This window comes from Podarcis melisellensis (assembly GCF_964234715.1).
Source record: "Podarcis melisellensis genome assembly, chromosome: 1".
NCBI lineage: Eukaryota > Metazoa > Chordata > Lepidosauria > Squamata > Lacertidae > Podarcis > Podarcis melisellensis.
This window is the reverse complement of record NC_138528.1, coordinates 83,913,623-83,941,042: the sequence shown is the minus strand read 5'-3', so window position 1 is coordinate 83,941,042 and position 27,420 is coordinate 83,913,623. Positions and strand designations below refer to the sequence as shown.

Sequence of the window (27,420 nt, the reverse complement as noted above, 5' to 3'; positions counted from 1 at the left end):
TGCAGCTTCTACTCTTCCTGAATAGGCACTGCCCTAAAAGATAGATAAAGTCCCCTCCCTGGCAAAGGGGGGGGGGGGATCGACGCCTTCAGTTTTCACTGACTGACTCACCAGTGCTAGAGTCAGGGATGGCTGTACTAGTAGGCCGAGCGAAACTTCCTCTCAGGCAGCTGATTCAGAGTTTGCTGAAAGGGCAGCACATTTGTAAGTTCTTTAATTCATTATTGCATTTATTTATTTTTTACTGCCAGGGAAGCAGGGAGGTGTAGGGCTGGAAAAGACTCTTGCCTGAAACCCTGGAGAGCCATAACCGCTGCTGGTCAGCACAGAGAATCCTGAGTTACATAGGCTGACCAGTGGTCTGACTCTGTATAAGGCAACATCCTGGGTTCTGTAGTAATTTACGTTGCAGTACTGAGGTCAGAACTGCTTGCTCGTTTCCTCGCAACAATATGTGTGTGTGTGTGTGTGTGTGTGTGTGTGTGTGTGGAGAGAAAGAGAGAGACCCCAAACTACTGGGATAAGAAATTGGAGATACTTCTCCCAAGCCCAGGTTGCTGCTGTTAGAACATTCTCTCACATTCCGGGATGGATGCCATTCTGGAAACTGTAGTGCACTTGACACCTCACTAACTCCTCAGGGACGCTCGAGCTACTACTGTACGTCCTTCAGGTTTCTCTTTTAAACCAGACATCATACTAGTGAGTACCAAAGAAGCTATGCAGAAGCTGTGAGACTAGAATACAAGTCTTAAAGCATAATCCAAATTCTTTTATCAGGTTAAACATGAAGGAAAATGCATAATCAATCAGATATTGTAGCCAATCGGCAGTCCAAAGATGTGGCCATGCGAGTCTGTTGCAGTCTTGTGGCACCTTAAAGACTATCACTTTCTTTATGGCATTGGCCAGCTGTGGAGAACCTCGTATCTGGGGATTGAATGCAATCCTTCAGGTCTCCCTATCTGCCCCTCCTCAGGCCACTCCCCTTAGGCCACTCACCTCATCTTTATTGTCTGGCTGGAATGTGTCCTTGAACTCTGACCATGCCTCTTGACAATGGATGGTCTTTCCCTGGTTACTCATCCTCCATTTTATCATTTTACTGATAAGAAATACATTGGAAAACAAAAAGAAACAACTCCTAGCAGTGCTTGAGTTATGCACAGATCATAGTTGGGGCCCTGACCTGGACTCTGTACCCCACTTATTGATGGCGCTACGTAAATAAGAAATGTGGCATCAACAACAACAACAATAATAATAATAGTAATAATAACTGAGCAGAATATTTGGGTTTATACAACTGTGCTCCTGCTCTGGATAATCCACATTCAACCTACTTTCCCTATCAGGACAACTGGGCTGTACGGACAACTGGGCTGTGGTTCAAAGCACATCCACCTTAGGCAGCCAATTGTACAATTGAAATAAACAGAAGTAGCTGCACAGAAATGGTATGGAAGAAGCTCTCCCAGCCTTGAAACCAGGCACAGAGGAGATCTGCTATTGCTGCAGCTCTATAGCAGAAGTTAAATAAATCCTAAACTCCAAAGCAAGGCAGCAATGTTCAGAAAAAGGCAATGTGGAAAACATGCTATGATGATGGAACCCTTTATAAGAACCTTGAAATAAACAGGGTTTTGTGTGTTTTTTTTAAAAAAAACATTTAATTAAAGATCAGATCTAATCAGGACATAATATAACCCATGTTAACAAGGAAATTAAACATTTTAAAAAGAAGCTACAGGGAGGATCAATATCTACAACAAGGGAAAGAGATTTCCTGTCTTGCACGTCAAACTTGTATTTTAATAAACTAAAATTTTAATAAACTAACATTTTAATAGCATTGAGACTTTCCGTGGTGTAGTGATAAATTCTGAACTACAGGAGCTCTTCATGATAACCACCATAGCCACATCTCTTCAAGATTATACAACAAAAATGAATAATTGGCCAAAGCCGACATAGAATCATAGAGTTGGAAGGGACCATGAGGGTCATCTAATTCAACCCCCTGCAATGCAGGAATCTTTTGCCCAACGTGGGGCTTAAACACGCGACCCTGAGATTAAGAGTCTCATGCTCTACCAACTGATTATGGTTGCAATACCAAGTCTGCCTTTTCTTCTCCTATTCCCCCCCCCCCACCACAAAAAAAACAACTTTTGCTCAGCGTCTAGCTTGAAGATGAGTTCTTCCGGTGGACTCAAAAGCTAGCTCACTATTTTGTGTCCTTTTGATAGCATAATAAAGGGAATCTATTTCCCCCCCAAAATTGAAATGGCCTTTTAACCCTCAGTCATGTATGCTAATCAGTGTGACCCACCTCTTTCTCCGCTCAGCTCATTTGGTGGGTTTCTCTCGGAATGGGAAAAGCTTATTTATTTGGCACGCAGAGGATTGGCAAATAGAGCCTGGGTATGGATTAGAGCCCCAGGAGATGACATCATTGTCCCTGCTGCAAAACAAGTGGGCAGCAATTTCTGGGGACGTTATTATTTTATTGGTTGAAAAAATAATAACCAGTGCCACCTTTTAATTTAAATTAATAGCATATCCTACCTTTCCATTCAGAAATGAAACGAAGATGGATAACAAGGCTAATCAGCATTCTCTCTACTCCTGAGCATGTCAGTGCAGTTAAACTGCTCCAGGACCTCATGGTCAAATGGGTCTATTTGGAATGTGGATTGAATAAATCCATAAAGATTTCTGTACAGTAGAGTCGGCCAGCATTCTGGGGTCTGTGGACACATTTGCAAGCTGGAGAAGGTGAATGGTATGTTTAAATTGAAATGTACTATGTAAAACTTAATTTAAAAATATTTATATAAAAGAAGAAAAGGAAGTGTCTTGGGCACCACACGCACACACACCACCACCAAGACAATGGAAAGCTTCTTCCTAACCTAATTTCAGTGGGGAGGAGGATCCTGCAGTGCCACGGAAGGCCTCTGTGGGCACCTGTGCATTGGCAAGCACCACACTGGCATCTCCTGCTGTACTGTACAGTCACATAACTGCTTCAGAACAACCAGGGCTTCCAAGTTGTCCTTGGCCTTGATCCTATGCCAGTAACTACCACCGGAAATGGAGAAATCAAACAGGTGACTTCTCCCCGTTATTCTCTTTTCACAGGCCCCCTTTTCTTCCGTTTAAAAAAGTGCTAAATATTTTCCATACTATGTAGGACAACTGTGTGTCAGAAGTATACATAAATAGGTACATCCGTCTCAGCAAAAAGCAACCAAATCCAGGGGCATTTTAAGGATTAAGAGCTTTATTTTGGCATAAGTATTCATGGACTATAGTCCATTTCATCAAAAAGTGATAGTCATGCCTGAGGTAAAACGTTTTGCTGGAGAATTCCACAGGAGATATTGAGAGTGTGTTCACCAACAACGGACATAACTGCTTTTGGTGGACGCTCCTATTTTTTTGTGTGAATCCATATGTAGTCTGCTTAATTTCACTCATTATATGATTTGGAGATGTGTGCAGCATTAGGTGAACTACTGGCTGGTGTCATAGGGATAGGGGAGAATTTTGCTTCTGTTTGCATTTTAAGACAAACCTATTTAATTTGCATTTCCTGTTACAACGTACAAAACGAAACACAGCCATCTTTCCCTGAACTTTGTGGTGAGGTTCTCCACCAAAAAGTGGTGTACAAAAATGCCACCAATTAGGAGAAAGTATAAATATGCATATACTCAGGGATAGTGTAAAGAAAAATGCACATATTAGTGAAAAATGACATATAAAACACAATAGCGAAAAATTGTATGTTAGCCAAAATTGGAAATGAATCAGGCGTTAAAATGCCGTTGGATTTTTTGCGAGGGCAAATTCACGAACTGATACAGAAAACGTGGCATACTGAATTTAAGATGGTGGAAATGAGGAACTGAGGAAATTAAAACGGATAGATTTGTTCCTCCCTGGATGAGGGTATTTTGAGTATACCAAAGGGGTTCATTGTGACGACTGTGGATGATCCACTGGAGCGGCTTGTCCTGACAATACAATATCCGCTCATCTGAGCAAAGCTCCAGCTCTTCCCAACTCTTGGGATATCCTCTGATCCTGTTGCTTGCTACTGCAAACTGTTCTCATCCCTTCCAGTCCTCCTAAGGCAGCGTGTGCATTGGGAACAGCCCAGACAGCGGAGCCTCGCCCTGCCACTCTGTCTCTCAGCCAGAGGGCAGGAATGGTTGCAGCTGCTCCATCTGGGTCCCTCTGGGCTGGTCAATGTGATTACACAGCACCGGGCTGCAATCAGTGCAGCCCCAATTCTCACAGGTAGCTGGCAACAGGCTATATAAGGGAGCGCCCAGGATTCCCGTCTGGGCAGGGGGGACGCCCCCCCCCCAGCCAAAGAAGGAGACATCAGGGCAGGAATGCAGCTGTGGGCATGGGCAGACCTGGCTTCTCCCCTGCAGAGATATAAATTTGGGTGGGATGAGGGGCCTGTGGCCTTTTCCAACACAGCGGAGCTGCACTGGTGCTGTCTACGGTAAGAGAGCTGAAGCTCATCAGCAGAGAAGGGGGCCCCTGAGAACTCATGCCCTGTCCCAGCCCTACCACATGCTCCAACAACACCCTACCTCGGGACATGCCTTGGGGATTGGGAGAGCTGCCTCTTAACTCTCCTTATCTGAGGTGCCTCAGCCTTCCATGAAAGACATGGATCAAAACAGAACAGCTCAGCTGCTCACCAACTGGACAACCTCTTCCATGGCTCAGTTGGTAGAGCATGAGACTCTTAATCTCAGAGTCATGAGTTTGAGCCCCACATTGGGCAAAAGATCTCTTCATTGCAGGGGTTGGACTAGATGACTGTCATGGTCTCTTCCAACTCTATGCTATGACCCTTACCAGGGTGTGTCTAAAACTGGAGATATAATATTGAGGGTGTGGGCGAAAGCACAACTTTACTCTCATCCCACTTAAGTGGGTCTGGACTGATTTGCCCCAGAAGAGTGAAGATGACACTCACTGAGGTGTCTTTGCAGTTCTTTACATGGAGCAAGACAGCAATGGGTCCTCTTGAGATGGTTGATGTGAGTCTCATGTTAGAGTGGTACTGGTGTTGGGTGGAAGCAGGAAGGAAGAGGGTTGGACTCTGTGCTATGTAGGAGCCTGTTTCTCTCCCTCTCTCACCCACCCCCATTATTGAACCTGCTACCCCTCCATCTCCCCACAGATGTCAAAAGCCGCACCCAAGAAACCAGCAGCAGGTGGTGCAGCCCCTCCCCCTGCAGGATTTTCCCTGGACATAAATGACCCTCAGGTGCAGAATGCTGCCATCCGCATCCAGGCTTCCTATCGTGGGCACAGGTGAGGGGGATAGCAGGTGGGAGGATGGGACCGTTATCAGGGCTGGGCTGAAAATGCACCTCTTTTGTCCCTGCTTTTGACACCCAAGAATGGGTCCACCCTGCTCTTCTGGTGGTAAATCGTTTTAACTGGTTTTCATCTTGCATGTTCATATTGTTGCAACCCACCCTATGGTAAAGGATGGGTAAAAAATCCAAGTATTATTATTAGTAGCAGTAGTAGTATCCAGTAGTGTTGAGAGCAGGAGAGCTTGTAGAACTGAACATCAAGACTGATTATGTCTCCAGTAGTATGTGGTATGGCTGTGCAGAGGGGCTCAGACCCATAACATCTCCACCCCATCTCCACACACTATTCACACTTCCTCTTGTTCTGCTACTCACCCCCCCAACTGCTGCTGGGTTTCCCCCTGATTGCCACTTGTTCCAATATATCACTTAAGAGCAGCTTTTCCATCAAAAAGGAGCAAGGCAAGCGGAAAACTTGGCACAGCACAAGTGCAAGGGTTAATGAGCCCTGATCATCAGAGGGAGCTCCCTTGGTTGTTCCACTGGTCCTCAGAGGTTCAAGGGGTGGTGGCCTGGAAGAGGACATTTTCTATGTGGGGCATCCTTAAATTTTAGAGTTCCCACTCCACAGAGGTGTGCCCAGCACCTTCATCACATTCTGAAAATACACCTCTTTACCTTGACCTTTGAATATTTATCTGTCTATCTGTGCTTCTGACAACCCACCCTATTCTTGTGACTCTAATTTGTTTTAAACTGCTTTCAATATTGTGTTTTTAATTGCTGTGTGGCTCATCCCTGGGCGCTGGGTAATAAAGCAAATAAGGGTTAGAGTGTGCTCATGAAGACAAAGGGCAACCTGACAGTATTTTGAGAAGCTGTGGTGGTTCCAGAATATAGTTGTGAAGTGGAAGAGGGTGCAAGAGATGGCAGTCATGAAATGGATGAGCGAGAAGGGCAAAAACCAAGGAGGAGGTGAGAGAAGCGGCCAGAGACTTTGGGGAGGCAGCAGCTGATCTGGAAGACAAGGCAACAGAGGACTGGCTTTAGGCATGTAGCAATGATGGGGAAAACTCAACTCCAGCACATGTGAGAACTGCAGGTTTGGACTCTGCCATTCTTATTACAGCCCAAAACGTTGTTTGGAATTGGGAAGTTTGGCTGCATAAAGTTTCCAAAACTTTCATGGGGAAGGGGAACTTTGGAGATGGAAAGAAGGTGGATGGATGCCTTGCTTCACTTTCTTCTCCCTTGCTCTCCCATTTAACTGAAATACTTTTGATGTAGCACTCCTGGCGGCACATTTAGGGCTCATCTACACTTACCTTTTGCCCTCTGCTTTCTAGGCACATGTCCACATTTTAAAACCCCATGTGAGAGTGGTTGTGGGGGGTTTGCCCCCCTCCCCCACTTTCCCCAAGAAAACTTGCTCTTTAATGCTGAATTAGAACAAACAGCAATTCAGAGTTTCTATGGATTGCTGTTTGCTCCAATTTAGTGCTAAAGAGCAGGTTTTCACAGGGGAAGAACCACAGTAAAAAGGGGAGGGCTCAGATAAGGAGGTTGAAAGCACATACATGTGACTAGAAGCATAGCAGAAAAGGAAGTCTGGATGAGCCCTGACTCAGGTGGCCTCAAGACAGTCAGCATCTTGCAGGAAGGACTGAGGCACATACAGAAGCTTGCACCATGACAGTGCTATGTTGCTGTAGCACAACATATCCACTTTTTAAAATAACTGTCTTTTTTGGTTAGGAAGTACACTGCAAAGTGTGGGCTTAGTGTATTGCTAACAGAAAGACGCACACACCCCTCCGAAGTAAATCAGGATGAATGCCCATTGCCATATAGCTACCGCCACAAACAAATCACCTCAATAAAGATCAGGCATAAGCATTAGCACCTTCAAATGCAGTGAAGTCATTTCCCCTTGCTGCGTTTCAAGGCACTCCTGCACACTGCTGTACACACCAGAGAGTGTGCATGGATGCCTTCACCTGATGTGTATCACCTCTTTGGTTTTCCTGCGTCTGCAACACACCCACCCTCCAGCACCAAACTCTGATTCAACGAAGCAGTCGTCTGTGCATGCCAATGGGTGTCTTGCATGTTAGTACCTCATCTTAACCTTGGCTTATGCTTGCAAATCGGATGGAAAATGGTTTGAGGGAAAATGAATCCAACAGCAGAATTTCTCCAGAAACTACAGGATAGACATGAATTGTGGCTAACACCATGTGCTGAGGGCTTCAAACACCAGCAGTGGGAGTGCACTGGAGCCAGAGTAAATGGTAATGAGTACACAGCCATAGTCTAACCACCAGGTGAACTTTGTGCAAGAAAATCAGGTTCACACCTCAGCTCCTCCATTCAATCTAGTTTCTGAACTACTAGCAACCTCTTCATTGAGGATTCATTCGGATTTGGTTGCACAAAGTTTATGAGCAGCTTAGATGGCATTTGCTGTTTATTTAGCATTCATTTTTATTTGTTTGCAGGGAGGTTACATGATGCCATATCAAGGAATTGTTATCCCATGCTTTCTAGTATGTTTTCTTGTCACTTCCCTAACAATAATAATAATAACCTGGTTTTATTTTATTGGAAGTGGGTTTGTTGCACCAGAGAGCTAAATCCACATCAATTGCACAATCTGAATTTTCTGGCACGCAGTTGACTCTTGTGTGCAAAATAGCGACGGCCTTGGAAGCACCCAAAACTCCCACCACTCTTGCTCACCACTCTCATTTGCCTTGGAACTATTGGCACAAAAAAGGGTGCAGCAGCTATTCAGTTTAAGGAGGTAACTCCAACATCAAAATATAAGCCCATGACTATGTTTTCCTCACTGATTTACTTGTTTTTATCAATTCTGTGGAGCTGAGGAGAAGAGGGATTGAGTAAGAAGAATTCTGCTAGAATGTCCCATTTCCCCAGTCAATCAGATTCTACCCATTTAGCCACAGAGCATTTACTATCATAATATTGTTGATTAGCTGCAGCTTGACAACATGTGGTTCTGAGTGGTTGGCAGGCAGGTGGTTGGTTGCTCCTTCCAGGCTGCCCAGTTGTGTCACAGCTGGCAGCTGCTGATCTCTGTCTGGTTTGGCCCTGGGTACCATTAGAGGCAGAGCACTTTGCCACCTCATTCATGGGGGAGAGGAGCTCCAAGAGGAGCCTTAAAGGCCAGCTGCTTAACCCCCTCCTCTCCACTACCAGGTCCCGCAAGGAAATGAAGGAGAAGGGCCCCCCACGGGTGCTGAAGAACCTCACGGACGTGATGCTGATCGAAGGGAGCGCAGCCAAGCTGGAGTGTCGCATCAGTGCCTTCCCCGACCCCTTCATCCGCTGGTCCAAAGATGGTGCGGAACTCAAGGATGGGCCCAAGTACCGCTATGTCTTTGAGGACCCAGACATAGTTGCCTTGGTGGTCCGTGATGCTGGCCTTCCTGACCTGGGCAAGTACACCATCTCCGTGAAGAACCCCTTTGGAGAGTGCTTCGACTCAGCACGTCTCCTCGTGGAAGGTAATACGGCCTGCCTCCCTTCCTTACATAGCCACACACCCCTTCTAAACTTAGCCACACACCCCCCCCTGGGAAACCAAGCCATTCTTGCAAAGTTCCTCATTGCGGGGAGATCTCAATTTGGCACATCTCAGGAGGGGAAGGTAATAGCACTCTCTGCTCTGCTCCTTCAAGTCATCGCCCCCCCCCCATTCCCTGCCCATTTCTATTCATAGCCTTGTGTCTTGCGTAGAAAAAGCCAAGCCCCTTCTAACTTTAGCCATGCCTCTGCCAAGACGTAGCTTTCTTCCTCCCTTCTAGATCTCATTGTGGCCCTACCTAGCTATGATGCCAGACTTGAAGGAAGAGAAGAAAGGCAGGGGGAACCCTCTGATGGCAACTCAGGATAGTTTAGTCAGTCATCAGGAAAGGAGGCTGATCCCCGAGACTGGGGCCCAAGAGGGCAGCCTCCTTTCACAACACCTACCGCCTCTAGGAATGGGTTGGAAGGAGATGCGTTAGTCAGAAATAGGGGTTGCTTTTTGTGTGTGATTATTCAATGAATCTAATCCCTGCAAACGAACGTGTACTGCTCCCCCCCCCAATCCCTAAACCCCTACGCAGCAGCTGGGGAAACTGCAAAGTCTATATCCCTGCACAGTATACAAAAACCTGCATAACAAGAAATTGTTCTGACTCTCAACTTCTGTTCTACAGTGAACCTGGTACCTGGAGAGCTCCTTTGTAGGAATTTATTTACCTCGTTTGCCCAAGTATACCTATGGTGCAACAGGGTTTGCCAAGTAAATAACTGGAAGATATTCCGTGGCCATCAGACAGAAATTCTAGAACACCTGGAACAGGACACAGCACCATAACAAAACTTGCAGCCCCAGCATTAGGTCCTCATGCCCTAGCAGAGGATTCTGCTGCCCGTCCCCTTGGCAAAAGATGGCTAAGCAAGGGCCCTTCCTCTGATCTCACCTGCTCTCTCCCTCTGCAGTGCCTGCCAAGATTCAAAAGGGCCCAGACAGCACAAAAGCCAAGAAAGGCAGCACAGTCAACCTGACAGCCCACATCAGTGGGGAGCCCGCACCTGATGTCGGCTGGGCCAAGGATGGCGAGGATATTGAAGAGGACGATCGGTGAGTGAAATTCACCACTGGTGTAATAAGCTTCATAGCACCAACACTGCTTGGGCAGGTGGGCAGCAAGGGGAGCCCGAGAACCAGGTTCCCCACCCCTTTCTTTCCTGATTCCATAAGCACTATTAGTTCATGTTCAAATCAACAGGGCTGGTGCAATAGCTTGAATTCTCGCATGGGGAACGCGATAACATAAGCTTTCCTTTTTGAAAGAAAGAAGAAGGAAGCACATAGTCCTTCTGGTTATTACAGAGGAGCTTAATGTGTAAGAATCAAAGGACACGTGTGTTGAGTCAGGATAAGTGTGGTTTCTTCTTTTAACACAAGTCCTGTTGATTCCTGGTTCTCATTTGTATTGGACCAGGATGGAACTGACCTGGCAGAGCTAAAAGCATCAAGATCAGGGGCTTCCTTGTCTAGTAGTTAATGGGGAGGAAGTGAGAGAAAGATCAGCATCTGTAATTGCAGTCATTCTGAAATTCTTCAGTTTTTCAGATCCTCAGCAACTCCCCCCCCCCCTGCAGCATTGGTACCATTCTCAAAGCCAGCACTGCATTTTAAAAACAGACTTTAGGTCGGGCCATCAAGAAAGGTGCTTTTAATTAGTACTGTATTTTGTTATGGGGACGGAATTAGTAGACTGTTGCAGTGCCATAATATAAAAATCATGGGCCCTGGGCCAGAGTCTTCTTTTTGATAATTCCAGCCCAAGTTAAAACAGCCTTGACCTCTATTGTCAAAAATAAAATAAAATAAACCAAGTGCAAGGCCGTATGTTTGCTGGTTCTGCAGCTCAGTTAGTCAGCCTCACCCAAATGGAACTGATGGACTGCCAGCGGTCCATGGGTCAGTTTAGCAGCTTCTGCTTTGTGTCCCAACACCAGCTGTCTCTAAGGGCCCTGACTTGAGATTTCCACCTTTCCCTTCCCTGCAGCGTATACTATAACATCGGCAGTGACTCAACAACTCTCACCATCAAAAAGGTGTCGCCGGCGGATGCTGGGAAGTACGAGGTCTTTGTGGAGAACAGCCTGGGCATGGACCAGTCTTTTGCACGCCTTGATGTGATCTGAGCTCCTGCCTCCCCCCTGCCTCCTGTACAGTTCCCCCCCAAAAAGAAACTCTCTGTCATTGCAAAGTATGGTCCAGGGCCATTGTCCTGGAGAGAAGGCTGGGGAAAGCAAATTAAGCCCTGCAATGGTGCTGTAGGGATATCCTGTCCTGTCCCCCCTAAGATGCAATAGGGAGTCCTTCTCTCATTGCCCCTTTGGCTCTCACCAATGTCATTCTGCCATACCTTTCCTGGCAAGAGTTCCCCACTGTGCCCCAGGGATGAATCCGTTTCTTGGGCAGGTGGGTCCCATCTCCTTGCAGGCTAATCACTTTGTGCAGCCATCGCTGAAATGCCTCCACTCCAAGGACGCAGAAGGGGCTGTGCAGTCCTTCCATCGGCAGCACCCGCTTTCCCCCAGCACTTCAGAGATTGTGAACCATCCCAGAAGCCTCCAGATTCTTCCTGACCTGTTTTCTTGCTATTTGAACTAAATAAAACCAGCTGGTTGCACAGAGGATTTGTGTGTGCTACATGCAATTTATCAGCAGGAAATTAAAATCCTGGAAATCTCATTTGTGTGCTGCAAAGGTGGAGTGTGGGAAGAGTTTCTAGCTTTTTTTCTTTCTCAGATAAAACCTAAAGTCAACAAGAGGGTTCTGTTGGTTCAGAGAATAGGGGCTCATCCAAACTTTCGCCTGTCCCACGTTATCTAGGCACTGGTTTGTAATTTCTAGGTCTGGGCCTGAATGGGGTTTTAGTTTGTCCCACCACTTTCCCCAGGAAAACCATGTTTACTGCTAAATCCGAACAAACAGCAATCCATGCAGTTTGCTCCAGTTCAGTGGTAAACAGAGGGGCCAGACAAAAAACCCTGCTCCATCATAGGCCTATGCTTTAGCATAAATGGAAGTGCAGATGATTCCTAGGATTGCTGCAGACTAGAAGGCCCCGTGAGTCTATCTGGTCCCCTAATGGGTCCTGCTAAAAAAAGAAATAATAATCTTATCCCACAAAGTCCTTCCTCTCTCCCAGGACCATGTAATCACCCAGCTTCAGGTACAAAAGACTATTTGTGTTCCTGTTCCATATTTGTATTGGTGCTTGGATGGCATCCAGCAATCTTTTCAACCTTTCCCTGCAGAGAACATTAGCTCGGGCGTCTTCATTCTGGGTCCTGGCTGAACTGAACACAGTTTGGTCTCTTCTCCTCTCACATTGTGTTTCCTGAAATGTAGTTCTTCTCAGTAAGTTCTGGAACCAGGATTTTGCCCTTATTCCCTTGGCAACGCTGCCTCCTGCAGGCACTAAAAGGCACTACAGGACCCCTTTCCCCTGCCCCACAAGCAAGATGTTCTGGAGATATAAATAGTCCTTCCTGACCATATCAGGGATTGTTTGGGCTGCACAGCTGCTCATCTTATTCACATTACAACAGCACACAACGCTGTATGTCTGTCTCTCACAAATGATGCCATGCCTGGCAGGACTCAACACTAAAGCATGTACTAGGGAATAGTAATGAAGAGTGCTTCTGGGTATGTGCAGAGTGCTTTCTACAAATGAGCATCTTGTAGTGGATCACAGTCCAGCAAGTGTATGGTAAATTTTGAAGTACATCAGCTCATCACAACAGCCCCGATAGCAAGACATCTCAGGAAAAGTCAAAAAATGGCAGACAAATGTGTTGGTCTTGATGGATTATCGTAACACAAACAAACACCAATATAGAACATAATGCAAAAAGTTATTAGGATTAGGATGCAATTCGATGCAGTTTCCTGGGACTAAGCATCATTGGATTCAGTAGTGCTTGCTTGTAACTAACTGCACAGGTTCAGCTTGTAAAACCACAGAAAGCTTTAAGAAAAGATCCTCAATCAGCAGCCCTTCTTTTAATTAGAAGTGCAACTCATCCTGCAAATAAGTAAGAAGCCACACTCACCTGCCCCACACCCACTGTGTATTCCAGACCTGGCTTAAAATGTGCTTGTACTCTGCAAGCAAGCCAGGAATTTACACAAGCTCCAATAGGGTTGGCTGCCATTAGAGCTCCCAAGTGGAGCCGCTCTCTTCCGAAAAGGGGTTTTTGCAGGCTCTGCCGATTGGTGGCTAATTAATGGTGAGGGCTGACTGCGCTTACTCAAATGGAGAGAGGAAGCCGTCTGCACATGCTCAGTAATCTGCATTCTCTCTAGAATCACTTCGCATGGTTCAAGCCTGCAATCTGAGAACTGATTCTTGGTTCCGCCCTCGAAGTGCCATCTCTTTTAGCCTGGGTAGGCAGAGCAGCAATTCCTGCCCTGCTTTGCAAAAACAGGCTTGGGGCAGGCTGGCGCATAGCTGTCAACCTTCCCTTTTTTGCGGGAAATTCCCTTATTTCAGCGCCGTTTCCCGCTGCTTCCCACTGCTATCCCGGATTATTAGATAACCCGTAGACTGTCCCCGGGACAGGTGAGGCTGCCGATCCCTTATTTTCGAGGCTGCCGATCCCTTATTTTCAAATCTGAAAGTTGACAGCTATGGGCTGGCGCAAAGTGAAGCAGCGTACGAGTCCTGTTGGAGCAGGCCAGTAGCCCATCTGCTCTCAACCTGTGGGAAGAAGCCCGAAAGCAGGACTACTCTTAGGGCAGCGAGGAAGGGACCAAAACCGCCCCACGGCTTGCAACTTCCTCCCTACCCCGAAACGCCCTAGCCTTCCCGGCCAGCGAAAACAACCAATCCGGGAGGATCCGCGTCAGCGCGGCCGGCCGGCTTCTCCCGCGGCGACGCGCCGACTGGATCGCTCAAGGCCCGCCCTGCGCGGACCCGGCCAGCGGTGACGTGGCATTCTCACGTGCTCGGAAGCAGAACTCGTCGAGGAGGGGGCGCAGGATCGGTGCTGCGCACGGCTGCCTCTCTCGTCGCGATCCTTCGCGGGACGCCCTGCCTTCCTGTCCGCGCGCCCCCCAGACGAAGAGGGCGATGCTGAAAGCCGTGGTCCTCATCGGCGGCCCCCAAAAAGGTGAGGGCCGCCAGCAACCCTAAAGCGGCCGGCCGAGCTTTGCTTCCCTCCCGCCCGGTGCACCTGCCCGTCAGAGCAGACCCGCCGCCCCTCGCTTGCCCCACTTGCGGCGCCCATGGGGCTTGCGGGGTCAGGCGGAGGGATGTGGCCTGAGCCTCTGTCTCGAGGGGCGGAGGAGCTGAGGTCAGGGAGAGGAGAAGGGGGGGGGCAGGCTTTCCTCCTGGAAGCCGGTTCCCCACATGCTGTGGGTGTGCGAGAGGGAGTTGACTATGTCGTCAGGCCCGGGAGACCTCTTTTCGAATTTCCATGCAGCTCACTGGGTGACCTTGGGCCAGTCACTTGCTAACCTGCCCCACAGGGTTGTTGTGAGGACAAAATGGAGAGGGAGGGAACCATGTATGCCGCCTTGATTTCCTTGGAGGAAAGGTGGGATAGTAACTTGGTGAGGGACTGACACCCTGTGTGTGTTCAGAAGCCTCCTTGTTCCTTATCCCTTTCTGTATGTGAAGGGTGAATTCCGCCCTGCTCTCACATGAATATGCCTTCTCTGCCCCTCCTCTGGCCCACCTGGTGTCGCTCCCATTCCTCAGCCTTGGCTTCAGTTGTCTGCTGCTCTTCAGGAGCCTCAGAGTGACATTGGCTTTCCTTGTTCCTCTTCTGGTGGCAGCCATTCCTCTCAAGGCAGCCCATGATTTGTGTGTCTCCTGCCTCATTTGTGAATTTGGTGAGCGACAGCCTACAATTCTGTGGTAACCTTTTCTCTTGCAGGGACCCGCTTCCGGCCATTGTCCTTTGAGGTGCCCAAGCCCTTGTTCCCTGTGGCAGGAGTGCCTATGATACAGCACCACATTGAGGCGTGCACTAAGGTATGGAAGGGGAATTAAGCTGACACCATGAGGGGAGTTCATAAAAACACCAGAGGAGCCCGCTGGATCAGGCCAGTGGCCCATCTGGGCCTCTGTCCTCTTCTCCCAGTGGCTGACCAGATGCCTGTGACAAGCCTGCAAGATGGACATGAGCACAACAGCACTCTGCCCACCTGTGGTTCCCAGAAACTGGTATTCAGAGGCATAATGTCTCTTGACAGGAGAGGCAGAACACAGCAGCCATTGTGGCTGGGAGTCCTTGATGTCTTTTCCATGAATTTGACTAATCCTGCCTTAAACTTGGTGGCTATTACTGCTTTCTGTGGGAGCGAGCAACCGTTGTTTTAACTTTGTGATGCATGAAGGACTTTTGTCTGTCTTGAATCTTCCAGTCTACAAGTTTTAGTGTTAAGATATGTTACAAAATGTTTCTCTGTCCACTTTCTCCTTGCTGTGCAAAATTTTCTAAACTTATTTCAATTCACCTCTTATTCGCCTTTCCTCTAAAAGAAAAAAAAAGGCCCGTAACGCTGCAACCATTCTTCATAGGGGAATTGTTCCACCCCCTTGGTAATTTGGGTCGTCCTTTTCTGAACCTTTTCTCACTTTAAAATATTGCTTTTGAGGTGAGCTGACCAGAACTGTACACAGCATTCCAACTGTGCTTGCACCAATAGATTTGTATAGTGGCATTGTGAAACTGACATGGTTATTTTCAGTCCAGCGTGTTGCCTTGTGCTCTAACATGCAATAAATTGAGCAAGTAAGAGCTCTCCTGCTCTTGGCTTCATATGCCAACCAGTGGTTGCTCCATCTTCCTTTCCCTTCTCTGCAGGTGCCCAACATGAAGGAGATTCTCCTGATTGGGTTCTATCAGCCCAATGAGGCCCTCAGCCGATTCCTGGTGTCAGCCCAGCAAGAGTTCAAAATACCCATCAGGTGGGTGGTCACAGTGCTGGCTCAACTGCTGGACATAATGAGGCGGCCACTTCAGGCAGCTGATGTTGGGTTGCATGAAAGGGCAGCAGATTGTTTGGGTATTTAAATGCATTGATTACTTTTTTCATAATAAATGCAGTGATGGAGAGGCTTTTGTTGAGGAGGGGTGGTGCTTGTGGGGGTTTTCTGCCTCAGGTACCAAAAAAATTTGCTCATCCTTGGCTGCTGTGCAACAGGACTGAGGAAGAGGAAGTGAGATAGAGCCATTCGGTCTTCCGTCTTAGACAGCAAGATGCCTTGGGCTGGTCCTGGGTAGTCAGCACTGCTAAAGAGAGAGAAAAGGGCTCCATCTTTACAATCTGCCATTCAGATCCTGATTCTGCAGAGACTTTGGAAAAGGGGGGTGTAACTCTGGTAGAGCATCTGCTTTGCATGTGGAAGATCCCAGGTTCAGTCTCTGGTACCTCTAGATAGGGCTGGGAGAAACTCTTGTCTGAAACCCTGGGCACTTGCTGCCAGCCAGTGTAGGCAGTATTACAATCGATGGACTAATGGCCTGACTCTGCCTAAGCCAACTTCCTGGGTCCCTATGCACCTGTTGAAACAGCCAAGCGCATTTGGCCTAGTAGACCTTGGCACAAGCAATTCTTCCCCCTGCAGTGAAGGGCCTTAGCAGCCTCCCGTTTTGTGTAGGTATCTGCAGGAATATGCTGCGCTTGGCACAGGCGGTGGCATCTACCACTTCCGGGACCAGATCCTCTCGGGTAACCCTGAAGCCTTCTTTGTGCTGAATGCTGACGTCTGCTCCGAATTCCCTCTGGGCGAGATGCTCAGCTTCCACCGGCAACTTGGCAATCCAGACAGCTTCCTCATGCTGGGCACCACGGTAATGGTGTGGGAATGTTCAGGGATGCAGGAGAGGATATATTGTCTGATTATATCCTTATCCAACTTGTGTTAACAGGTTCCACAATTTCAGCAGAGTAACATTCCCTTCTTTTAAATTTGCAGCGACTGCGTTTGCTCAGGCTCGCTAAAGCCTCTATAACTGTTCTGGTATTTTCCCCTTATTCCCTCATGAAATAGAAGAGACGACACAGTCTTTTACAAAAGTATAAAAAGAGTTTACTCACATTCTGTTCACAATCAGATCCCAGAAGCCAGACTTAGCTTAATGAAGTAGCATACACTTTGAATCTATCTCTTAAGAAGACAGTCCCTTTGTCCTCTCTTGGCTGGAAGCCAAGAGGGCATATTTCGCTCAGTAGATGTTGTGTCTTCAATGCATGTGGTAAAAGAGAGAGAGATGGCTGCCCTGCCCTGTGCTTTTGTCATCACCTTCACAGGTGAGGCCACACCCACCTCTAGTCACATGCAGAGGAAGTCTGTCCCAGCCCAGAAGGAAACAGGAAGTTTACCTGCTGGCTGGACAAACATCCTTCCCCATGTGTAAACATGTTCACTCTAGGAATGTTGTACTTGACTGCTCTTGTGTTTCACATCCTACAAATGGCACAGCCCTGGCCTCTCATGCTGACAGCGCTGTGGGCTTGGAAGGAGGGCGCTGCTTGGCACAGGATTGTGGGACCTTTGGCTCTCTTGATACTTGCTGGGCTACCATTCGTATCATCCCTGACCACACTGATTTTGCTGGTGGGAGCTGGAGTTTGGTCGCTGATGGAGAGGTCCCCCTTCCCCGGCTTTGGGAACGCAGTTTGAGGGCTAGCTGCAGGTTCCTAGCCTTTGTGATGCAAAATGGTTGCCTTGCTAGGATCCCAGTCCCAGTGCTCCTGGCAACCCTGTCCTGCAAATTCTTCTCTAATCCCTCTACCCCCTGGTAATGTTCCTGTGACCACTTTTCTTTTTTGTCCCTAGGCCAACAGAAAGCAGTCTCTGAACTATGGCTGCATTGTGGCGAACACTGAGACGCATGAGGTATGTGGAAGACTGGAGGGAAGACTGGGCAGCAGGCATGCCCCAGTAGAGAGCTGCTCCACCTGGGTTGAGGAACCTGTGCCTTCCAGAGGCTGTCCGACTACAACTCCCATCAGCCTTGAGTGTTGGCCATGCTGGCTGAGGTTGATGGGAGTTGAAGAGCCAAGACTGTCCACAGTCTCCCCTATTCCTGTACCCCGTCCAGCACAACCTTCCTGCCTGCTGTTCTCTGGAGCCTGGCTCAAGCAGAGCAATCCCCAGCACTGGATGGTGCAATTCCCGAGACTCTTCCTTCTCTGCCCCACCTACATGTCCCCTTCCTTCTCCAGGTCCTGCACTACGTGGAGAAGCCCGGCACTTTCGTCAGCGAGCTCATCAACTGTGGCATCTACTTGTTCACGCCAGCCATCTTCCATCACATTGGCGCTGTCTTCCAACGGAACCAGCAGGAGCTGCTTCTGTGAGTCTCTTTCTTAGCTGTTCCTTCCTGCTTCCTGGGAGCAACATCTGGTCACTTATCATCTCTCTCTCTTTCTGTTTCTCTTCCCTCTCTCTGTGTCTCTTCCATCTCCTCCTCTTGCCACCCCTTGCCCACATTTAGGGGTGCATGCCTTGGGTAAGTGTCCATCTCCTCCTTCCTCCCGCATTCCTCGTCTCCCGAGTGCTTTTGTGCTTCTCTGCTCCATGGGACTTGGGTACTTAGGCTTAGAACTGGCTTTTTGGCTTCCCAGGGATGGGCAAACCTCTGTGGCCCTCAGGATGTTGTTGGATGGACTCCATTTCCCAGCAGGTCCAATCAGCATGGCCAAGGGCCAGAGATGATGGGAGTTGTAGTCCAGCCACCTCCAGAGTGCTTCAGGTTCCTCATCCTCAGTAGCAGAAGGATCTGCTCTTGCTGTACTTGAGTGGTTATTTTCCCTGACCTAGAGAAATGCCTTTTCTTTCTGGCCACACATCATCTTTCCAGTGAGTCATGTGGCCCCTAACCCTTTGTATGCCTTCTTCGCACAGAGAGGAGAACACCAATGGCTGGCAACGAGCTGAAGCCATCAGGCTGGAGCAGGATGTCTTCACAGCCCTTGCCGGGCAGGGACGCCTCTTTGCCTACAAGACGGAGGGGTTCTGGAGCCAGATCAAATCCGCTGGGTAAGGGGAAGTAGAGGGAGGTACAAGCCTGGGAAGTGGTTGTAAGCCTGCCTATGAGATAACCAAACACTGAATCAATTTTTTCTCTGTGGATCTGAGCTTTTCTTACCTTAAGCAGATACCTGCATGCTTTTTTTGGAGGTGGGGGACCATAAGAATATGGTGACAATGCAAAAGCCAAAGAGAAACTCCTGAGAGTTATTTCTTATATTGGGAAATGGATGGGTTGGGGGGGGCTGACCATGGACCCTGATCACAGCCTCTTTCTTCCCCCATGACTGTTGTTCTGTAGCCATGAGCCCAGGCATGAGGAATTTGTGGCCTTCCAGAGGTTGCTGGATTCCAGCTCCCATCATCCCTGAGCATTGGCCATGCTGGCTGAGGCTGATGGGCGTTTGAATCAAACATCATTGGGTCGGGAGCACAAGTCCTCCACCCTTGCTCTCGTATGTGTGGATCCAGACTCTATAGTCCTCCCTCTTTCTCTTTTCTCAAGTGTTGTCCCAAAATTGGCAGGGGCAGGGATCCAAACTAATAAATATGTAGATCCCTGAAGCAGAACAAGTGCAATTCTAATTTCCCACAATTTAGCTTTTGAGCTTAGAATTTGTGTTTCTGTCGCATGGGTGGCCAGAGTCCAATTTTTCAAAAGAAAGGGAAGAAAATTTGAACTCCCTGGGAAGTTGCAGAATTGGGTTTACAGGAGATACTGCCAGCTGAATGAGGCAGGATAAAAATGTCCTGTGCTCCATCCCAGGAAGAAAGGATTCTTCTTCCTTTGATCATAGGCTTTATTTTTTTGGTGAGGCACTCAGTCATTTTCCTTTGTCCTCAAGAGGACAAAGGCATTCACGGGCTTGATGCTACATTTGGAGGCAGGTGCCAGGTGTAATTTCTGGCTTGTTCTCTTTGCCAGGTCTGCAATCTATGCCAGTCGCCTGTATCTGAGTTGCTACAGCCAGTGTCACCCAGAAAGACTTGCCCAGAACCAACCTGGTGGACCCACCATCCGAGGTACTGGCTCCCTCTTTCCACATATGGGAGACGAAAACCACAAATGCATGATGTTGGTAGGATGAGATAATTCTGCTTTTGTTCCACAACATAAAGGGGCCGTAGCATCTGAAAACAGGTTTGCTGGGTGGAGGCCATTTCGGTGGTACAGTTTCCAAGGGGCTTGGGTCATGCCTGCACATTGCTGGACTCCAGCTACCATCAGCCACAGCCAGCATGGCTAATGGTCAGAAATGATGGAAGTTGTAATCTAACAGCTTCTAGATGGCACCAGGTTCAGGAAGGCTGCTCCAAAGTGTGTGATGTGCCTCCTTTCAGTGTTTATCCTTTTTGCATTGCTTTTGAAAAGGTTTACTAAATTGGGAAACGTTTGCCTGTTTTCTGTGTACTTCATGCAACCGTCTTCAGCCATCATCTTCTGGTGGCTGACTTGGAGTTCTTAGACCTGGTTTCAGAGCCTGCCAGAATTATACTTGATAAAACAATGTCACATCATTCACATCGAAGGCTGTGACAAATACAAAGAACAGCAAATCAGTGCAGTAATACAAAGCTAAAATTCCAAATCCTGCATCAATACATGAAAGAAAGAAAGAAAGAAAGAAAGAAAGAAAGAAAGAAAGAAAGAAAGAAAGAGACAGACAGACATATAAGTAGTCCTCCAATGACTCACCCCCCCATTGGGTTATATAGACCCATCTAAAAAAATTTGCTATGTAGAACCACATCTCAAATTTTATGTTGTTGTTTTTGTACTAAATGTGCTATGTGTATGGTTATTTTATTGTTCATATAGTTATATGTTATGACAAATCAGTAAAAATTAGTAAGAAAAGAGGAGATTGCAAGAGTACAAAGGAAGGGGCTTGAATACAAATTAAACATCTGTATTTCCACAGCAATTTTATCTATCTCGCTCCTTTGTGCTTTACATTGGAATTATTAGAAAACCATCAGTTTTAGCAAGAGCATTCCTTCTCTCCCCATAATTGTGCTTGGTGAGAGTCTTCTTTAGTTTTCAAGCTGCGCAGTTTGCAGACTTAACATATAGAAGAAGAGAACAAGAAGAACATACATTTAGAGAAAATTGGAAAACGTTCAGTGAATATATGGGGAAATTGTGTACACTTGAAAACGTTGGCAGCATTAAGATAAATTCAGCTGTGTAAATAAGTTTTGATGGATGTAATAATGGAATACTGAATGGTTTAGTTTTTGTAAAATATGCAGGGATTTATTATATGCAAAATGAACCTTGGAAAGAGAAGAAGGGAAGTCATTGATATATTAAGGATGTTAAAATGAGTATTCTAAATTGTAAAACAGAAAATTATATACATTATATGCTCTCTCTTTAGTTTGTCCCAAGCTCCTATGGCAAGGCAGCTATCTGTCTTTGAAAGGAGTCTCTACCAATCTAGGCTGCAGTGTGTGTTAGGGTTATTTGCTTTACTGAGTCTGCTGTGCACAGAGGTATTAAGCATTGCTGCTGGAAACCCGCATTGTTGTAGACAAGCAGAATCTCTGCAGTGATGCTTTCTGAGGGGTGGCAATGAATCTTCTCCATTGTGGAGTAAGGAGAAGAACTAACTCTGTTGCTGCTTCTTTTCTATGCAGGGAATGTTTATATCCATCCTGCAGCCTCGGTGGATGCCAGCGCTGTGGTAAGTGTAATGGGCAAGGTGTATTCTGTGCCTGGCTCCAGCATGTGTGGGGATAGATTTTAAGGAGCTGTGCATTTTGGCTTAATCTCTGGGCCCCTGAACATACCCTGGACTTAAGAGAGCATACAGATGAAGGGGGCTATTGGCCTGCGCTGGGCCACTGACCACCCTGTGCCTTTTCCCTGTAGCTAGGTCCCAATGTGTCCATCGGGAAGGGGGTGACGATTGGCGCTGGCGTGCGTGTTCGTGAGTCCATTATTCTGCATGGGGCTTCTCTCCAGGTAGGTATTGCTCCGAAGTTCCAATGGGTCAAGTTCTAATGTCTTGCATCACTTTAGGGGACTACTCAGACTATTGTTCTTAGTATAACAAATGTGTGGTTTTATTGCTCATTTATTGCTTGGGGTCGAGACACCTTTTCCACAAAGCAGAATTCAAACAGTGGTGTTTCATCACGGGGGGAAAAAATAACTTCCTTTCTGCTCCAGCTGGTGCTGCCTGTTGCAGCCATGACTGTGGTTGTATGAGTGTTGCAGCCCACCCATTGGATGTTGTCTGCGACATCACTTTGATAGGGCTTCCTCCCCATTGTCCAGTTGTGCCATTTTGATTTGATTCCTCCCTCCCCGATTTTAGAGACCCACCATCCCTCCACTAAATGTAGGAGTGTGCATGAAACCGTTTAAAATGCTTGTTTAAAAGTGACAGCCAGCAACAAGGTCCCTGCAGAGATGCCTAGCAATTTTAGGAACGTTTTTATTATTTTCTCCCCACCCCACTGCAAACTGCACTTTTTACTTAATTATTTTGGCACTGCGTGTAGGCTCAGCCCACCATCACCCACGTTTTACACAATGGTAGGATCGTTGTACTACTGCTGCTGGATTGGGGTTGACACTTTGTTGCTCTAATCCAGGGATGGGGAATCTGTGGCCATCCAGATGTTTTCAGGAACCCCATCAGCCGCAGCCAGCATGGTCAGTGGTCAAGGATGGTGGGAGTTGTCATCGGAGAACATCTGGAGGACCTCAGAAGTTACACCTCTGATCAGAGGCAGGAGGCTGTTTTTGGCTTAGGATAGCTTGTTCTTTGCTTCTCGTTGTTTTGCTAATGCCCTGCAGGTGGCAGTAGTGCACTGCAAAGTCTGGTATTCCCCTGCCCGGTCTGGCCCCCACTTACGGAGGTAATTTCATTTATGTATTATCAATGAAAACATACAAATGCAGCTGAAGCTGTGGATTCATGAGAAATGTAAAAGACTTGTAAATCTGTAGTGCTGCATCATTTATAAAAAATTTAGCGGGGCTATTAAGAATTTAGGAGGGGGACTTATTGGTGCCCTATATCCTCCCCCTTTATTTTCTTGGTATGTCCCAGCTCTAAAAGTACCCAGAATCTTGGAGGCTGCAGAAGTCCTGACTGAAATTCTGAAGAGGGGTTGCTAGTCAGACATTAGCTGGATCAGTGGCCTGATGTGGTACAAGGCAGCTTCTTCCATGCATTTTCCATTAAATGTGCAGTACAATCCTAAGCATGAAATATGTCCTGCTGAATTGAATTGGATTTACTCCTTCGTTAAGGGCCAGAGTAGATGAGAAGTTAAGTGTCTGTTTGCATTTATCATGTGCTTAAAAAAAAGAAAATGAAAATATCCATGGGAAGGGGGTGTAATAATGGTTATTGGCATTGTGGCAGGCAGGGAAGTGGAGCTCTTTCCCCCCCTGCTGTGGCCATGATGAAAAAACCCACTCTTCCACAGCTGCTCTTTGCACTGGGAGGAAAAGCGGGGCAGTTGGGAGGTGCCATTTCCATCACGACCACAGCAGGGGGTGGAGAAGGTCAAACTCTCCCTCTGTCTCGATAAACTCTGTTTTTTAAAAGTGCACATTAAATGCAGAGGTGCATTTAACACCGCTTCTAATTTGGCCCTGTGTTTCGGAGGGCAGTTTTGATATTTTTATGGTGCAGCTTTTAAACACTGAAAGTGCTCCTCCACACATGCCTCCAGTAATCCTTGTTTAACAGCTCTACAAAGTTCCTGAATAAATAGAGGAGTTGTTTGTTCTTGTAGAAAATCAATTGAGCCAGTAGCTGGGGTTGTTAAAAGTGGAAAAGAAAGTTTGATGAGTGTCTGGGAAAAGCTACACTTCAGATTTCCCCACAGTGATCTCCACTTCCCTTTTAAGTGTTTTATAAGCACCGTTTACGTCCTGGCCTGTCTGAAGGATTAACACCAGTCTTAGTAGCATCCATGGCAAGATTGCTGAATCCCAGGGTGATGCCACCTGCAACATACCAGGAATGCAGGAACTCTATTAGAGCCATTGGCTTCTCCTTTAAGTAGGAAATGGTGGGGGAGAGGAAGAAAAAGCCAGACTTGTACAGGCTCCTTTGTCCTCTCACTTAAAGGAGAAGGTCCTGCCCTCCTTCATCTGACATCACAGGTGGGTGTGGTTTGGAGGACAATGGCCTTGTGGGCCAAATGGGAACCCTTGGCAGGCCAGGATTGGCCCAAGGGCTGGTGGTTCCCCACCCCAATGTTAGTGCCTGTTCTTTCTTTCCTGTCCCATTTTCCCAGGACCATACATGTGTGCTCAACAGCATTGTGGGCTGGGATAGCACCATTGGACGCTGGGCTCGTGTAGAGGGTACTCCCAGCGACCCCAACCCTAACGATCCCTACGCAAAGATTGACAGCGAGACTCTCTTTCGGGATGGCCGCCTCACCCCATCCATCACCATTCTGGGTAAGCGTCTGCCCACTTTAAACTCTCTTTCCCCTGTACCTCCCAGCAAAAGAAGAAGAATACTCTCCTTCGCTTCTCTCTTTTGTGTTGGCTGCATTTTCCCTCTCACCCACCCACTTGCTGATGCCTCTTGCTGCTCCCTCCTCGACAGGCTGCAACGTGACCATCCCTGCCGAAGTTGTCATCCTCAACTCCATCGTTCTGCCCCACAAGGAACTGAGCCGCAGCTTCAAGAATCAAATCATTCTCTGAAGGCGGCAGGCAGGAGGGGAACCTCCAGTTGCCCCCAGGTGGCGGAACAGAAGGAAGCCCCGGACGCTGCCCCCACCCTCAAGCCATGGCCTCTTTGGACCTAGCATGGGTCACCACAGACTTCCCTCCAGGTCTGTTCATGGAAGCGGCAGGAAGGGGGATGCGAGCTTCCCTCTTGGGCTGCTGCTATGTCAGGTGGCTTGCCTACTCCTTCTTCAGCTGCCGCAGAACCTTTCCTGGAAGCAGGAGGCCGCCTCATCCCGAGGCCGCGGTGCTGCCTTGCTACCAGCCAAAGGCACGTGGCAAGGAAAGGATGTGTGGATATGCTGGGGAGCCTTTATTAAACCCGAGGGCTGCATTCTCTCATGCGCAGTCTTACGGAGGCCGTATGCCAATGGGTGGGGTGCTGGAGCCCAAAGTGGGTGGGGCAACAGAGTCTTGCCTTTTGTATTCCAGCCACGCAGTAAGAGGTTTTCATATACAGTACACACGCCTGCCTTTATCAAGGCAAGGAAGAGGCAACATCACAGTCTAAGGACCTATTCCAGCTGGGGAAATGTGCTGGTGGAGAGAGCAGAGCAGGGCTGGTGTGCTGTGGGAAGAGTCCCAAGGGATAGAGATACCTGGAGGGTTCCCTACCCCTGGCCTAGGCCACCGAAGGACCCAGGGCTACATCTGCATGCCATTTGGGCCTCGGATGCATTCGTTCAGCACCCCACATTTCCACTAGCTGCAGTGCATTTTTCCTGATTCCCCTTAGTACAGTGGTACCTTGAGTTACATACACTTCAGGTTACATACGTTTGAGGTTACAGACTCTGCTAACCCAGAAATAGTGCTTCAGGTTAAGAACTTTGCTTCAGGATGAGAACAGAAATTGTGCTCCGGCAGCAGCAGGAGGCCCCATTAGCTAAAGTGGTGCTTCAGGTTAAGAACAGTTTCAGGTTAAGTACGGACCTTCGGAATGAATTAAGTACTTAACCTGAGGTACCACTGTATGGCAGTGTGTGTCTGTGTGTATCATATTCTTGCTTGTGCACAAAGGCACCAAACTGGGATTGTGGGGATCTGCCACGGAGACATGCTCTAATCTATTTGCCAAGCAGCTGCCCCATAGTATGTGCACGCAGCCTCATGTTTCTTCCAGAAACTGGGTGGTGGAGCCTAGAAGCAATTTGAGTGGGCAGCAGCGTGGTGGGGCCGGGAGGACAAACGTACTGCATAGCTTAACCTCTGCTGCAAACTGGAGCTTTGATTTTAAAGCTCCAAGACGAATGAGTAGATATTGGTTGAGGGATCAACTGCAGCTTGTTAGAGTGAGTGCATGTTGAGGAAAGTGCTTGAGTCTGTTAGTTTTTAAGCTAATGGGAACAGCTTTCCACAAGGGCTGGAACAGGAAACTGCATTGAGCAAGGAGCTCCGGAGATGAGATGCAACAGGGACTCTAGCACATGCAAACTCCCTCACTGCTGTTGCGGTTCATTTGCCCTCAGGCTTTACCTTTCCATGTACAAGGGCTGAGGTTGCAAGGAGAGGGGTTGTCTCTTGCAGAAGTGAAGAACTGGCAGCCCTCTGGGTGATGCTGGACTTGATCTCTCATCACCTCTGACCCTTGGTCTTGCTTGCTAGGAGTAATGGGAGCTGGAATCCAACAACAGTTGGAGGGTCAAATGTTCCTCTATTGATACAAAGTGCCCTGATCTGATTAGGTTCTGCTAACCTGTTTTCCTTGCCTTAATGGCAGGATTCCAACTCGGGGCCTGGGTGTTGGGGGATGCACTAAGCTGCACCTAAGGGAGGTGAAACCCCTGCTCCTGATATAATTCAGCACCAGAGAGGAGGGTTATGTGTTTACATTCTTGCTGTTTGTGAAGCACTTTGAGAACATGTTGGAACATGGACGTAAACATCAATGTAAACAGCTATAGAGGATGTTCAGTTTCCAAAGCAACTCACAGCAAGTTTCCTTTCCAAGGTCTAAAGACTGGCTAAGGTCTGCTGCCACTCTCCCTTGCCAAGTTCAGGAATTAGGACCCTACAGTGAACTGGTAAAAGCATCAGAGGAAACAGCTGACCCAACTCCAGCAGGTAGTGGGGTAGGGGTGAGGGTTATTTGAAACAGGATCTATTGCCTCTTTGTGCATCTTAACATTGCAAAGGACATATTCTGTGGCTGCAGATCCCTTTCTAATTTGTATTTCTCCTGCCCCCATCAGATTGTGACCTGGGTAAAATTCATACTAATAAAGGCATTAGCAATTCAGCATTTTGTTGCTGTCTGGGAGGGGGGCTGGCTGCATTGGTGTGCCTATTTTATCTGCTTGTTTTTTACTTGCAGCTTCTTCCATTAAAAAAATGAAATAAAGAGATCATATTTAAATATATATTATTCTTGAGCTGCAGCTTTCTGTAAAGTAGGATGGGTGGGTTGTGAGGATGAAGAAGAGGATGAGGATTGTAAAATGCGTTGCATACTGCTAGGATTCAAAGTGCAGGTGTTGTTCAAAAACACCATCCTTGGCTGGGCTGAGGGACGGATCCAGGCCCCCCTTTCTCTGAGATGTGTCCTGCATGTCAGGCAGCTTGTTCTGTCCAGCGGAACCACCCTGGTTTCTGCTTCTTGGTAATGCTAGAGAGAAATGGAAAGTTGGTTGCTTTTATATATACATGCAGCAGATACTATTTCAGGAACAGAATCAGACATGCAAGAGAAATGCCAGCCTACCTCCCAACTCCGCAAAAAAATCGAGAGAGAGAGAGAATGTCAGTAAGTAAACGGAGTAAAGATTTATGTAAT

The 27,420-nt window shown here is 47.6% G+C and overlaps 2 protein-coding genes across 3 annotated transcripts; both read left to right on the top strand.

Annotated features, from left to right (window-relative positions):
- Positions 1-52: 52 nt before the first annotated feature.
- On the top strand, positions 53-11,574 carry SPEGNB (SPEG neighbor). 2 transcript variants are annotated; one of them, XM_081884396.1, is made up of 5 exons: positions 53-204; positions 5,213-5,346; positions 8,574-8,881; positions 9,864-10,005; positions 10,940-11,574. In XM_081884396.1, exons 2-5 carry the CDS (start codon positions 5,213-5,215, stop codon positions 11,076-11,078), a joined length of 723 nt encoding a protein of 240 aa, XP_081740522.1. In that variant the 5' UTR covers positions 53-204; the 3' UTR covers positions 11,079-11,574. The 2 variants fall into 2 exon arrangements, with proteins under 2 accessions (XP_081740522.1, XP_081740521.1); XM_081884395.1 differs by lacking the exon at positions 53-204 and adding an exon at positions 4,412-4,522.
- A 2,312-nt stretch (positions 11,575-13,886) lies between these two features.
- Positions 13,887-27,007, top strand: GMPPA (GDP-mannose pyrophosphorylase A). Its single transcript, XM_081927557.1, has 12 exons — positions 13,887-14,060; positions 14,829-14,926; positions 15,762-15,865; positions 16,559-16,751; positions 17,741-17,800; positions 18,130-18,260; positions 18,812-18,946; positions 19,863-19,960; positions 21,578-21,624; positions 21,813-21,905; positions 24,203-24,371; positions 24,523-27,007. Exons 1-12 carry the CDS (start codon positions 14,021-14,023, stop codon positions 24,621-24,623), a joined length of 1,269 nt encoding a protein of 422 aa, XP_081783683.1. The 5' UTR covers positions 13,887-14,020; the 3' UTR covers positions 24,624-27,007.
- Positions 27,008-27,420: the final 413 nt, after the last annotated feature.